Here is a 14,084-nt window from a genome sequence, read left to right as displayed (position 1 = left end):
TATATATGTGTGTGTTTGTGTGTGTGTGTGTGTATATTTGTGTTACAACCCCTGGTATGCCTAATATATATATATATACACACACACAGAGAGAGAGAGACATATATACACATACACATACACACACACACATCAGTTTGTTGTGTAAGGATTCAAATGATTTATTTGCAAATTCTGAAAGGAACTGAAAATATTGCAACATGGCAGCAGCCATGAGGTGACTACCCTTGCCGCCTCCTGCACCTCAAAAATAATAAGACCTCCCCTAATAATAAAAGCTCAGAAACAGGAGGATTACACACAGGAATGGGCAAAATGGATTGATTATATACAGAATAAATACCAGACTAGGAGTTATTATCTAGCCTTTAGGTAAGAATGTTTAGACCGATAGATGATCAGAGTAAATAGTATATGGGATGTTTGGAATTGTTAGAGTGGTATATAGCGGAAGTCAGGGGGGTGGGTTTGTGTGGGAGGTGGGGGAGGGTTAGGGTGGAGGGTGGGGCAATATATATGTATGAATAAATTAGAAGATGGGACTAATGAAACATTGTTAGGCTAGGAGAAATTTATATTAAGAGTTATAGATGTTAAATTAGCTTAGAAAATGATCAATGTGTTATTATTAATTTAAGAGAAATTTATATAGTGTTTGTTGGGAGGAGAGGGGTTATGAGTAATCTATTTTAAGATGGGGGGAGGGGAGGGGGTAAAGTGTTTGGTATAATATTTGAATGTGAATTTTTGCGGGGGGGTTGGGGGGGTATAGCATTTGTATGAGATTTATATTGTGTGGAGGGGGGGGTGAAAAGGGGGAAAATTTGTTTGTACAAAACTCTTTTAATAAAAAATAATAATAATAATAAGACCTCCCCGAAAATAAGGCCAAGCGCTTATTTTTGGGGGTCAAAAGAAAATAAGACCCTGTCTTGTTTTCAGGGAAACACGGTAGTGACTTGAGGACTACCTATAGATTAAAAACAAACTAAATGCATCCACACCCACAAATGTACATTATATTTATGTGACAAGGGAAACGGACTTTTACAACAAAAAATGTCTAACATTGTGTGACTTTGGCTGAATTGATCACAAGGTGGAATGAAATGGGGTAGACCTTAATGCTACTCATTTGGGTTCTTTTCATGCAGAGAGAAAAGCGGTGGAGTGTCTCTTCAGGAAGTGGCGAAAAGAATATGACCAGCGTAAGTATTCTTTGAAGAGGCAGGAAAGACATATGCGCCACACAAGAGGAGATAGAGACACCCTGAAGTCAAACTCAATTCCCTCCAGCTTCAGCCAGGCAGTTTTCTTGGCACTAGGACAAAAGTAATTAGCAATTTGCCTGGCAGGCTTTTTTTTTTTCACACATGGCTTCCCTACTATAAAGATTTTCACTACACTTCACTTCATGTAATGAGTGAAGCCAGCCATAGAGCTTCTCCCATAAACCGTAGTTCAGTGTATCTTGAATTGTGGAGTCCTCTCAGCTTGGTTGTTTAGAATAGAATAGAATAGAATAGAATGGAATGGGATTTAGCTTGCTCTAGGACAGTGATGGTGAACCTATGGCACGCGTGCCACAAGTGGCACACGGAGCAATTTGTCAGGGCACGCGAGGCCTGCCCTGTCAGCTGGCCAGCGCGCATGCGCGTGCTGGCCAGCTGAGTTCACCATTTTTAAAAGCCATTTTTCTCCCTCCCCAGGCTCCAGAGGCTTTATAGGAGCCTGGGGAGGGCGAAAAGAACCTCCCCCACCCCCACCCGGAAGCCCTCCGGGGGCTTCAGGGACCGTCCGGAGGCTTCCCTGAAGCCTTCAGAACGCTTAAAATGAGCCTCCATGCAAACCGGAAGTCACTTCTGGTTTGCTCGGAGGGTCGTTTTGAGCGCTCTGAAGGCGTCAGGGAAGCCGCCGGACGATCCCCGAAGCCTCCGGAAGGCCTCCGGGTGGGGGTGGGGGAGGTTCTTTTCGCCCTCCAAGGCTCCTATAAAGCCTCTGGAGCCTGGGGAGGGCGAAAAAAGCATGTAAAAATGGGGGGGGGGTCGCGCCTTTTTTGCATGCATGCACACTGGGGGGGGGGGTGTCACGCATTGCATTATGGGTGTGGCACGCCCGCACACGACCCCCCTGTGCTCCCCCTACTTGTGGCACATGAGCCAAAAAAGGTTCGCCATCGCTGCTCTAGGATAAGTAGTGGTTAATACCAGATAAACAATTAAAGAGAAAAACCACACCCCCACAAATACTGGCAGGGCAAACTACTATATATAACTAGAGAGCAAACTCCACACTCATGAACAGTGATAATTGGGTAGTTGGGTAATGAATTATCTGCAGGCAAACAACCAATCTCAGAGAGCACCAAGAAATCCACCAGTCAGTCCTGAGCTACTTATATTCTCTTCTATTGAAATATGTTTTTGTAAGACTTTATGAAATTTCAAGAAAAAATAAAATATAAGGAAAGAGGGAAAAATAGAGAAAAAAAGATCAGAAAAAGAGCAAAACCAGCAGGGCAGGAAAGAAAAAGAGAGACAGGGAGGGAGAGGGAAAAAGGAAAGGAAAGGAAGGAAGGAAGGAAGGAAGGAAGGAAGGAAGGAAGGAAGGAAGGAAGGAAGGAAGGAAGGAAGGAAGGAAGATTGATTCCAACTTTCTTGGATAGAGATAATATTAACCACTAATTTTACTATAAATGATAATATACAGTATTTCTATAATCATAAACATTGTAATTATCAAATCTTCAAATTAAAATTTCACTTCTTTCAGAATCAAGCAGAAAGTCCAACAGTGATTTCCAAGTAGAAGCAAACCTAGGCAAAGTATTGTTTAAGAAAAGCAATCATTTCCACCATTCTTCTACTAGACTCTTGAGTTGTATGAACCCAGCTCTATCTGAAGACAGAGTATAATGATTGTGGGGAGGTTTTGAGCCAAGGGCAGGGCCGGATTTAGATGAAAAGAGGCCCTGGGCTATTCCACTTATGGGGCCCTTTCACCTCCCATTTTTAAGTTTGTAAATTACATGAGAGATAATAAAATACATCATTACTGTGATATATATCAATATATTAAATGAAACATGTTGTAATTGGTACTAACCTTTATAAAAAATGTGGCACGGATAATAAATAAAAATAAAAGGCCCCTCTTGACCTTGAGGCCCTAGGCTGAAGCCTAGTTAGCCTATGGGAAAATCCGGCTCTGCCCAAGAGCATTGAGCACCTTCAGTTACCAACTGAGTAGATGGGGTTGTTTCCACCCTGAGTCTCCTTCCTCTTCTCCTTCTTCAGCAAGAGGTGACCAGCCCAGAGAGCCAGCAACAGAAGCAAAAGTCTTGGAGTACCTTCAAGGCCATGACGCTGAGCTCCCTGCCCTCCAAGCCACGGGAGAAGCTGGAACTGCACTCGGCCGACTGGGAAAAGCATTGCATGAGCCTGGATCTGTCAGAGGGCGACTTCCAAACCGAAGTGTGAGCCTCGTGGACTCTGTGACTTAGCAGCCTATAAATATATATAAATATAAATATATATATATATATTTTTCACACTGACACTTTGGAAAAATCAAGGAAATCAGGACAGACAAGAGTTTCTTCCCCTTCTGGTGTTTTTCTGGGGAGACTTTTTTAAAAACTCAGCCCTCTCTTTAGACACACCTCAAGGAGGAAGGCGAGGAGCACCACAGATGCTGGGCTACTGCCCCAGCTGCCGAGCAGGTGCAGCCATGCTCACCTTCCCACACACCTTTCTCTGCTCCCTTCTGCATCACTACACCTCCTACCTCCCCCCCCACCTCACTCTTCCAATTTCCCCACTATGGTTCACTGCTAGGACACAAAACCCAATCATATTCATGGGTCTCCGTTTGCCCCTCCCACAGGGCATGGGGGTGGTGGAAGGGGATCCTCCCCTTTTTAGGGGGTAGAGAACCTTCCTTCCTTCCTTCCTTCCATCCATCCATCCTTTTCATTCTTTCACCTCTTTCTTTTCGTTCCTTCCTCCCACCCTCCTTCCTTTTCCCTCCCTTCCTCTTTTGTTTCTTCCCTTTTTCCTTCCTTTTTTCCTTCCTTCCATCCATCCTTTTCATTCTTTCATCTCTTTCTTTTCCTTCCTTCCTCCCTCCCACCTCCCTTCGTCTTCCCTCCCCCCTCTTTTGTTTCTTCCTTTTTTCCTTCCTTTTTCCTTTCTTTTTCCTTCCTTCCTTCCTTCCATCCATCCATCCTTTTCATTCTTTCATCTTTTTTCCTTCCTCCCACCTCCCTTCCTCTTCCCTCCCTCCTTCTTTTCTTTGTTCCTTTGTTCCTTCTCTTTCCCCTTTTTCCTTTTTTCCTTCCTTCCTTCCTTCCTTCCTTCCTTCCTTCCTTCCTTCCTTCCTTCCTTTCTAACTTTTGTTTCATTTTTTTAAAATCCGGGTATTTCCTTACATCATGCGCTGTGTACCCTAACAGCATTCTGGGATAAAAGTCATTACCAGACATTTCCTCTCTCTCCCAATTGCAAATCTCACTTGGGGAATAGAAGCAGCAAAGAAAACCTTGCTACTTTCTCAATTCACACCCCCACCCCTGTACACACACACACACACACACACACACACAACTGTCTTCCCACCTGTTTCTCCCTACCCAAGTCCTCTGTTCATCTGCAACCCTATTTCCTATATATCCCAGGCCAGGCGGGTGCTGTATTTGTTGGAAATAAAAAAGAGAAAAAAATCACTCAATGTATTGTCTGCTCCTATTGTCATCGTCTTTGAATTAATGAGGAGTCACTACAACAAAGAAGCCATACCTGTACTGAATGAAATATAAATTCAAGAACTTGTGCCTTTTAAAAATGTAGTAAGTCTTCTATTCATCCTGGAGAAAAATCAGGGTCAGAATTTCTCAACCTTGGCAACTTTAAAATGTGCAGACTTCAGTTCCCAGGATTCCCCATCCAACATGTTTTTACATGAATGGACTTCAACTTCCAGACTTCGCCAGCCATCATGGGGAATTCTGGGAGTTGAAGTCTATTCCTCTTAAAGTTGCTAGTGTTGAGAAACAGTGATCTGGTGGTCGCTAACAGTTGATGCCAACTTGAATTCTGAATTCTTTTTACAACATGAGGTATATTGGGGCGGGGGGAGGAATCAGATGGTAAAATTCAACTATTTGGATAAAATTGATCCAAGTTGGACAAGAACATGTATCTTTTTTTAAAATGTAGGATCTTTTCTCTTGGAGAACCTGAGGCTTGGAAATGTTCTTTGGATCTCAAGCATCAACTGACAAGGTTCAAAATAAATTTCAAATAATTTTAGAGAGGTGGCTAATCAACTCAGCTAAAATTTCTGCTGGGACAGAAAAATTTGCTTGCATTTTTTTCCTCTATCAGATTTCATTCCGCTTAATGAAAGAGAAACTGCCTCCAAAAAGAGAAGACAATCTCAGGGACATTCAGGGGATGGAATAGTCTCATGGGTTGCTTTTCCAAGTGGGACAAACCAGGGGTGGGCTACTCCAGGTTTGCCCAGGTTCAGGTGATCCTCTAGTGCAGTGTTTCTCAATCTTGGCAACTTTAAGTCCTGTGGACTTCAACTCCCAGAATCCCCCAGCAGCTGGCTGGGGAATTCTGGGAGTTGAAGTCCACGGGACTTCAAGTCGCCAAGGTTGAGAAACACTGCTCTAGTGAATATTTTGCATGGTTCGGTGAACCCCCAAATCCCTGCCCAACCTGCTCGGCCCTCCCAGGAGTCTCCACGTGGCCTGTTTTGATGCCAGGTAAGTGCAGGCCCACACAGAGGCTCAGGGAGGGTGAAAAACGGGCCTCCAGGAGGCTCCAGAAGGCTGGAAATGGGCCCGTTTCCAGCCTCCAGGGCCTGGGAGAAGCCGTTTTTGCCCTCTTAGAGACTCCGGGAAAGCCTCTGGAGCCCGGGGAGAGTGAAAATGTCCACCCGCCCCATCATAGTGCAGGAGGCCGACTAGGGCACACCCACCATGGCCACGCCCACCCAGCAACTGGGCAGAGAACCCACTGCTAACATTTTTGAAGTTCACCCCTGGGCATCACATCCTTCTCATTACAGAATCTGAATCTTCCTTGGCTACTTCCCTGCTTGTGTTCAATCCCGGAGACAAAACAATAGATAGAATCCCGGAGAACTTTTCATAGAGTGGAACATGTCAATAAAGCTAAGGAGTGGAAGGATGGATGCTTCAAACAAAAAGGCAATTAGCCATCTTTACACCTGCCACCCTCCCCCTCCCAATATATTCCGAAGCCCCAATCGTATGAAATGGACAATGTATTGTCAAGTAGCTTGAGAGCACGGTAAAAAAAAAAACAGAAGCCTTTTTTGCAGGGGAAGAAATCTAAGAAATACAGGAAATTGTTGTGACCTGCAAATGGCCAGCAGAGCTGGCAGAAGATTCAGACAGTGAGGAAGTTGAGGAGGAACATGGGCCTGTCCTGGAGTCTGGGAAAGGCTCTGATGAGAGCTCTGTGTCGGAGGCAGAGAGGGGGCCAGGGCCGTATGCCAGTTATCAGCTGCCTTCAGAGTCAGACATCAGTGAGGCAGAAGAACAGCTGGAGCCTGTTCCCAGTGTGCGCATGCACAGAGCTGTCAAACGAAGGGAACAGCTAAAGAACAGGGGGTGACTTGGGAGTAAGGCCACAGTGGACGATGAATGACCCCTCCCAGAGGAAATAAAAGAGGGGCAAAAGGGGAGTGGAGTTTGCAGGAGACAATTAGTTCGCTTCATTGGTTCGTGACTCTCCGAGATTCCTTGCCAAGTTCTGCAGAGATCGGCCTGGCAGCTCTCCAAGCCAGATAAGGTCTGTGACTGTAAATCCTCCCTTGAAAGACTCTGCTGGATGTGAATGAGCAGAATTCACAGTAAAGTAATAAAAGAGGATTAGAGGCTTTGCACGTAGGGCATCCTGGAATTGTCAGGATGAAGTCTTTGGCCAGGAGTTATGTGTGGTGGCCTAACATGGACAGGGAGATAGAAGAATGGGTGGCTACCTGCACACCATGCCAGGAGTTCAGACCAGCTCCCCCAGAGGTGCCCACTAAGGAATGGGAGCGACCTCAAGCAGCATGGTCTGGGACGCACATAGATTTCGCTGGCCCAGTTCATGGCCAGACTTTCATGGTACTTGTGGACGCCTACTCGAAATTGCTAGAAGTAGTCCTCATGACCTCTACCATGGCAGAAGCGGTCATCAAGGCACTACAGAGACTTTTCTCCACTCACAGCCTGCCCAATGTCTGTGATCTCTGATAATAGGCCCCAATTTATGGTCATGCAGTTCGAGACCTACTTAGCAGCACAGGGAATCAGACATGCCCTGGTCACTCCATTCCATCCGGCCTCCAATGGTCAGGTGGAGAGAATGGTAAGATCTGCAAAAGAGGCCCAATCCAGGATGGGCCCGGGAGATTGGCAAACATGGGTTGATCAATTCCTCCTCCTACAGCACATCATGCCAAGTGCTACCACTGGGAGAAGTCCTCCCGAGCTTCTAATGGGTTGCCGGCTAAGGTCCCACTTAGACAGGCTACACCCACATTACTCTGCTGCATCGCCCCCAGATTCGACAAGCAAAATAAGGAATTTTAGCATAGGGTTTACGTCCACAACTATGCTGGGGGAACTCTGTGGATTCCTGCCACAGTAATAGGCATCACCGGACCTCGCTTTTACCTAATAGAGCTTGAGGATGGTCGGAATTGGAGATGGCATGTTGACCAACTCTGTGTCCGCCTCTCCAACTACAATCTTAGGCAACCAGAGGTAACTCCTGCATGAGTTAGCCAAAGCCCTACCCAAAAGGAGCACAAAGTCACTCCTTCCACAGACAACTCAAGCCCGAAGGTACCGGGACACTTATCTGTTAGTGTTGCGGGCCCGCAGTGAGCTCCAAGCGAACCAGCTCTAGAAGCTCCAGCCACGGCCTGGGAAAAGTTCCAGGAGCTTCCACCAGGCGAAGCTGCAGAGTCAACAGGTCCATCTGACCTGACTGAAGAACACCCACCAACTGAACTGCGGAGGTCTGGGGGAGCCACCAGAAAGCCCGCCTACCTGCGTGACTACGTCACAAGTTGGATGATTCCATCTAAGAGGGGAGGAGTGTTAGGTACCAGAATCAGTTACAATGGTTTCCACCAAGGTCCTCTGTTCCGGCGGGAACAGAGGTTCAACCTGATTGGTCAAAGAGCTGTTGCTGCCTAAGCCTGAGTGTGCCTTTCCTTTACCCGATCTAACATACTCCTTGCAGACAGCTGGTCATTTGAATTCTTAGTGGATTGTTAAGGTCACCTGGAAGTTAATCTGTGTCATCAGGGTCACCTGAGTGGGGGAAATTGGTCTGGAGTCTTCTTGGAATTGTTGAAAGGACTGTGTTGTAGATTGGAGATACACAGTGTTTTCAACAGTTCCAAGAAAGCTCCAGACCAATTTGCACCACTCAGGTGACCCTGATGACACACATACACCTCCAAGTGGCCTCAATGACTCTCTAAAAAGATTGCAAATGACCAGTTGTCTGCAAGGACTTTAAATCCTTTCATTTCCCACCATCAGTCAGAGTTGAAAAAGCTTCTTGGATGAGAACCAAAACATCTTCAAAGAAAAACCAGAAAGTTGAGTTGCCTCTTGAAAAAAGCACCTTTGGGACATCCGTGACCTGGATGACTGAGAATCTCCATAGACATTCTCTGGAAATGGATTCTATCTTCCATTCCCCGTTGGATTCCAGCATTCAGCATGGGTTAGCCTTGGTGGTGGCCTCTTCTAACTCAGAATTCTGCAAAGGAGGCTAAGGAGGTCTGGAAGATAAGTTTCAACCATCAGATATTTTGGTCACTGGGTATAGTCAACTGGCAACTAGGATTAATGGATGGACTTGTGATTTGGGGTATATTGTAGCATTTTCTCACTGAGAGCCAGAGATGATAAAAAAGGAAAGGAAAGGTAATGGTTCCCCTCGCACATATGTGCTAGCCGGTTCCGACTCTAGGGGGCAATGCTCATCTCCATTTCAAAGCTGAAGAGCCAGCGCTGTCTCCATGGTCATGTGGCTGGCATGACTAAACGCCGATGCTATTACCTTCCCACCAAAGGTGGTCCCTATTTTTCTACTTGCATTTTTATATGCTTTCGAACAGCTAGGTTGGCAGAAGCTGGGACAAGTAACAGGAGCTTACTCCATTATGCGGCACTAGGGATTCGAACTGCTGAAGTGCCGACCTTTCTGATCGACAAGCTCAGCGTCTTAGCCACTGAGCCACCGCATCCAGAGATGATACTACAGTTTATTTGCCCACAGATGACCTGGGGAGCTAGTTAGGTCTTGATGGTTTTATATATATATATATAAAGAATAACATCAGGTCTGATTTCGCAATCCCAGCTGCTGCTTCTTGCTCAGTGTGATTATACTGAGATTCATGATTTGTTTCTTTTTCTCTAGTTTACTCTGTTCCTTGGAAACTGATTATTTGCCTGCCTGGATCCTATACTTATTTTGGACTTCTCAAGCTCCTGTCTACACTCAGTCCTATCACAAGTGTGCAGTTTCTCTCATCTTGAGAATCACATTGGGCACATGAGGGATGGGTGTCCCCCCCCCTATTTCTTCTTAAATTGTATTTATTTATCGCATTTGCATAGAGTCTCACATAGTGACTCTGGGCGGCAAACATTATGAAACAAAATACATAAAAGTAAAATATATAAAAGTCAATAAAGCCATTATTTAAATTAAAGATAAAAACAGTAAAAAAAATAAAAGTGGCAGCCAACATGCAGAGAGTGCATCCTTGGCTGATGGAACATGCCTTCACGCTAGTCCTGATGGGATGGGTATATGTCACTGGGGAGAGACAGTCCCCCAAATAATCTGGCTGTCACGCATGCAAGCCATCTTTTCTTTTGGACTTGGGGCCTGCCACGCTTTCTACTATTCATTTTCTATTGTGGGAAAATGGGAGGGGGGATTATACGGAGTTGGGTGATATGTAGCCATAATAACACTCTTCTCAGGTCATCTCAAGGTCATCCTTTGCCTCTGCACCTGGTAGGAATTGGATGGGTGGCCTCTGTCTTTGTGGCAGTGGAAGATTGGAGCATGGGATGGACTTGTGGGTGTGGGGGCAAGATCTTGAACTTTCATCTGGGTGGGGAAAACCGAGAAGGTTTCTGATTCGGGTTTTCCCAGATGTGCCAACATGGCTCTCTTAATAAATTGGAACTTTGAGGAAACTTTTGCCTCGGACTCTGATTTACCTTCAGAATGCTATTAGGAACCCTGACATTTACCCAAATCTCCCTTAAAATACATCACCAGCTACCCCAAACTTCGGGGTGCTGTCCGGGGTCCTGAGCCCCAGCATCGACCTGAACCCAGGCAGTGTAAAACTCAGAGAAGGACCCTGGCCCCAATACCATGTAGTCCTGTAAAGGTTGTCCCCAAAGTGCTTTCTTCAGAAGGCATCAACTTACTTGGTTTTTCCTTAAAGATGTATTGCTTGTCATCCAAGAAGTTTCTTCAGTTCTGAACTGAAGAAGCTTCTTGGATGAGAAGTGAAACATCTTCAACGAAAAACCAAGAAAGTTCAGTAGCCTTTTGAAGAAAGCACCTTTAGGACAACCATGATCTGGATGACTGAGAATCTTCATAGATATTTGGCTATAAAGGTCAAAACCAGCACCTTCAACTGGACCCAGAAGCAAACTGGTAGCCAATGCAGCCCACAAAGTAGAGGTTTATATTGTGTGCAATTCTTGAAACAGACACAACTGCTTATGCTGCCACATTTTTTAACCAGCTGAAGCTTTGGGATATTTTTCAAGGTCAATCCCATATAGAATGCATTACAATAATCCATCAAGAAGGTGACTAAGCCATGAGTGACTATGAGAATTACCTACCAATCAAGGATTGGATGCAACAGTCCATGACTGTTACCTACTCCTTGAGCAGAAGTTGCATACCAGAAGAACCCCCAAATTGTGAACTAGGTGTCAGGGTTACAAATAGTATCCAAAAGTAAATCAGACTCAGAGGCAAATAATTGCTCAAAGTTCTAGTTTATTAAGAGAGCCATGTTGGCACATCTGGGAAAACCCGAATCTGAAAGGTTCCCGGTTTCCCCCACCCAATTGAAAGTTCAAGTCCAGCACATGGTCCAATTTTTCACTGCCACCAAGACAGAGTCCCCCGATCCAATTCTAGCCAGATGCAGAGGCAAAGGATGACCTTGAGTTTCTAAGAAGTGTGTTATTATGGCTACATATCACCCAACTCCGTATAAACCCACCTTCCATTTTCCCACAATAGAAACGAATAGTAGAAAGTGTGGCAGGCTTGAAGTCCAAAAGAAAATATGGCTTGCAGGCCTGACACTGGGTCTGTTTAAAGTAGTGAAACTCTACCCAGGAGCTAAAATGTCAAATTCCCAGGTGCAGAAGACCTCCAAACCCAAAGCCATTCAAACCTATAGGGTTTAGTTGAAGTCTGTTGTTCTCCAGACCCACACAGAATCCAGGTACCAAGAAAGGTCATCCACAGGATCACTTAACTCACCAATAGACATATACAATATCACACTGATGATAGTTCAGCTGATGGTAATGGAGGAATTCACTGAATGGCTTCATCTGGATGTTAAACATGGGCAGAGAAAGCACCAAATCCGGCAGAACACTGCATAGCAAGGGCCAAGAATGAGACCTCTCACTCCCAACCAACATCAACTAAAACCAGCTGTGAAGAAAAGGAGAGAACTAGTATAACTCCCTGCAACTAATTATCAACTTTCAAAGGTAATCCAGAAGTATGCCAGGGTTCGCAGCATTGAAAGCCACCAAGAGATCAAGTAAAGCCAGAATGGATTATCCCCACCCTGCTCCCAACAGAGTGTGTGATGAATACACTGTGTCCGATATCTGGCCTTGAAACTCATAGCCCATCCCATAACCAGGCCAGACTCTTGACTGAACGTGATCCAGATAATGTACTTCATCCAAGATCCCCAGAAGCTATTCTGTAACCACCTTTTTATAGCCTTCCCTACAAAAGGAAGATTGGACACTGGACAAATGTTGTCCAGTATAGTGTGGGTCTAATGATGGCTTCTAGAGGAAGGGCAATCCAATGTCTCTTTAAGAGGCAAAAGGACAACCCCTCTGCCATGAATTCACCAGCACTAGCACCCAAATCCAAGGGTCTATGGAGATTCTCAGCCATCCAGGTCATGGTTATCCCAAAGGTGCTTTTTCAAGAGGCAACTGGACTTTCTGGTTTTTCTTTGAAGATGTTTCGCTTCTCATCCAAGAAGCTGTCAGACATCTTTTCCTTTGGATCTTTGACCTGCCACACTTTCTATTATTCTATTATGCTTTTTCTATTGTGGGAAAATGGGAGGGGGGATTGTACGGAGTTAGATGATATGTAGCCATAACAAAATTCTTTCTAGAAAACTTGTGGGTGTGGGGGCAAGACTTTGAACTTTCAACTGGGTGGGGAAAACCCAAAAGCTTTCAGATTTGGGTTTTCCCAGATGTGCCAACATGGCTCTCTTAATAAATTGAAACTTTGAGCAATACTTTGCCTCAGACTCTGATTTACTTTTGGATGCTATTTGGAACCCTGACCCAAAGTTCTTCTGCTCTGACTCTCCACCATCCAGTCAGAGCTAAAGAAGCTTCGTAGATGAGAAGCACAATGTCTTCAAAGAAAAACCAGAAAGTCCAGTTGCCTCTTGAAAAAGCACCTTTCGGACACCCACATCCAAGTCTCCTCCTGGACAACCTTAGTCAGCCAAGAGAGACATCTGTCTAGAGAGCAGGTGGCCAAGTTCACAGTTATGAAGATCCTATCCATTTCCTAAAGACCAGCAGGTTCAAAGGTTATCTACTTCATTTATTTTGTCCTTTTAAATTGAAACGCCATGAGCGAATAGGCGGCAATAAAAATTCAATAAATAAATAAATTGGCATTTCATGCCATTAGGGGGGGGGGGGATAGAATTAAAGGCAAATCCCTCCTCTCAAAATGAGCCACAGGTCTTTTGTCCCCATCATGAATGGCAGTAAAGACAGAAGCCCTTGTTATTATGTCTAGCACTTCTGCTGATAAACCAAACACTGCCTATGTTTAACTCACTGTTTAACAGCCAAAAGAAGAATGGAGAAGGGTCGTCATCAGAATAATAGATCCGAAGTGGCCATTTGGGAGATTTTGCGGGGTGACACAGGTCTCTTTAACTTGAAAAATGTGAGATGTGATGGGCTTGTCATTTTCCAATTTTGGGTGTTATTAATCAGAGCCAGAATGCCTCCTAACTATCCAATTCTTCTTCCTTCTATTTCATGCTAAGTTAACATTCTGGGAGAATCTGGAGTGCATACATTAGATTAAAAGGATCAGATGATGAATCTTTCCCATTTGAAAAGCTGCAACGTCCTTGCCAGAATTGCTCTGTGGCAACATCGTCTCCTGCTAAAACAACTTTTGACATCTAGATTTGGACTTATAAGCTTAAGTGCTCAAACCCCTTTATTTATAGAGGGTTTAACAGACTGTCGACAAAATAGAAAGCCTACAACAATAATTTATAAACGGTTGTGAAAGTATGTTAAATTACACATTCAGGAGTTTAGGTTGCGTAGAACAGGGAATTGGAGTATCTAATAAATCCACGCTAAAGGAAAACTAGTATTTTGGCATCCACAAGTTGTATTTCTTAGGCAAATAATTCAAGAAAGCGGTTTTTGTGTATGTGTGTGTTCAAAGCACAACACTGTTTCAATGGTTCCCTGTGGTTTATTTCAATGGTTTATTGTGGTTCCCTTTCCTGGCTAGAAATTAGCATGCACTTTAATTTCACTTTGGAAAGTTCATTGTTGATGTTGTTTTTATGGATGTGCATGCTCCTTGGAACATGTGCCAGTGGTGTGACAATTAGCCAAAGGACAAAGATAAAGGGCACCATGTGTTCTAGTAATGCAAAATGCTTGACAATAGAATAATAATAAAAAATATGTTTATGTTTTCCCAAGTGTCAGGGCAGTGATCAGGTCCCCAGGC

At 44.5% G+C, this 14,084-nt stretch overlaps 1 protein-coding gene across 5 annotated transcripts in view; it reads left to right on the top strand.

The window, feature by feature from the left end:
- Positions 1-4,715, top strand: part of ADGRB2 (adhesion G protein-coupled receptor B2) — a 335,460-nt gene extending 330,745 nt beyond the window's left edge. For all 5 annotated transcript variants that reach the window (XM_081961837.1, XM_081961838.1, XM_081961839.1 and 2 more), the window contains 2 exons: positions 1,155-1,208; positions 3,297-4,715. In XM_081961837.1, coding sequence (XP_081817963.1) covers positions 1,155-1,208; positions 3,297-3,479 — 237 coding nt within the window. In that variant the 3' untranslated portion in view covers positions 3,480-4,715. The remainder of the gene's footprint in view (positions 1-1,154; positions 1,209-3,296) is intronic.
- The last annotated feature ends 9,369 nt before the right edge of the window (positions 4,716-14,084 follow it).

Source organism: Natrix helvetica, assembly GCF_964273705.1.
Source record: "Natrix helvetica genome assembly, chromosome: 9".
Classification (NCBI taxonomy): domain Eukaryota; kingdom Metazoa; phylum Chordata; class Lepidosauria; order Squamata; family Natricidae; genus Natrix; species Natrix helvetica.
The sequence above is the reverse complement of the archived record's forward strand: the minus strand, read 5'-3'. Positions and strand labels throughout refer to the sequence as shown.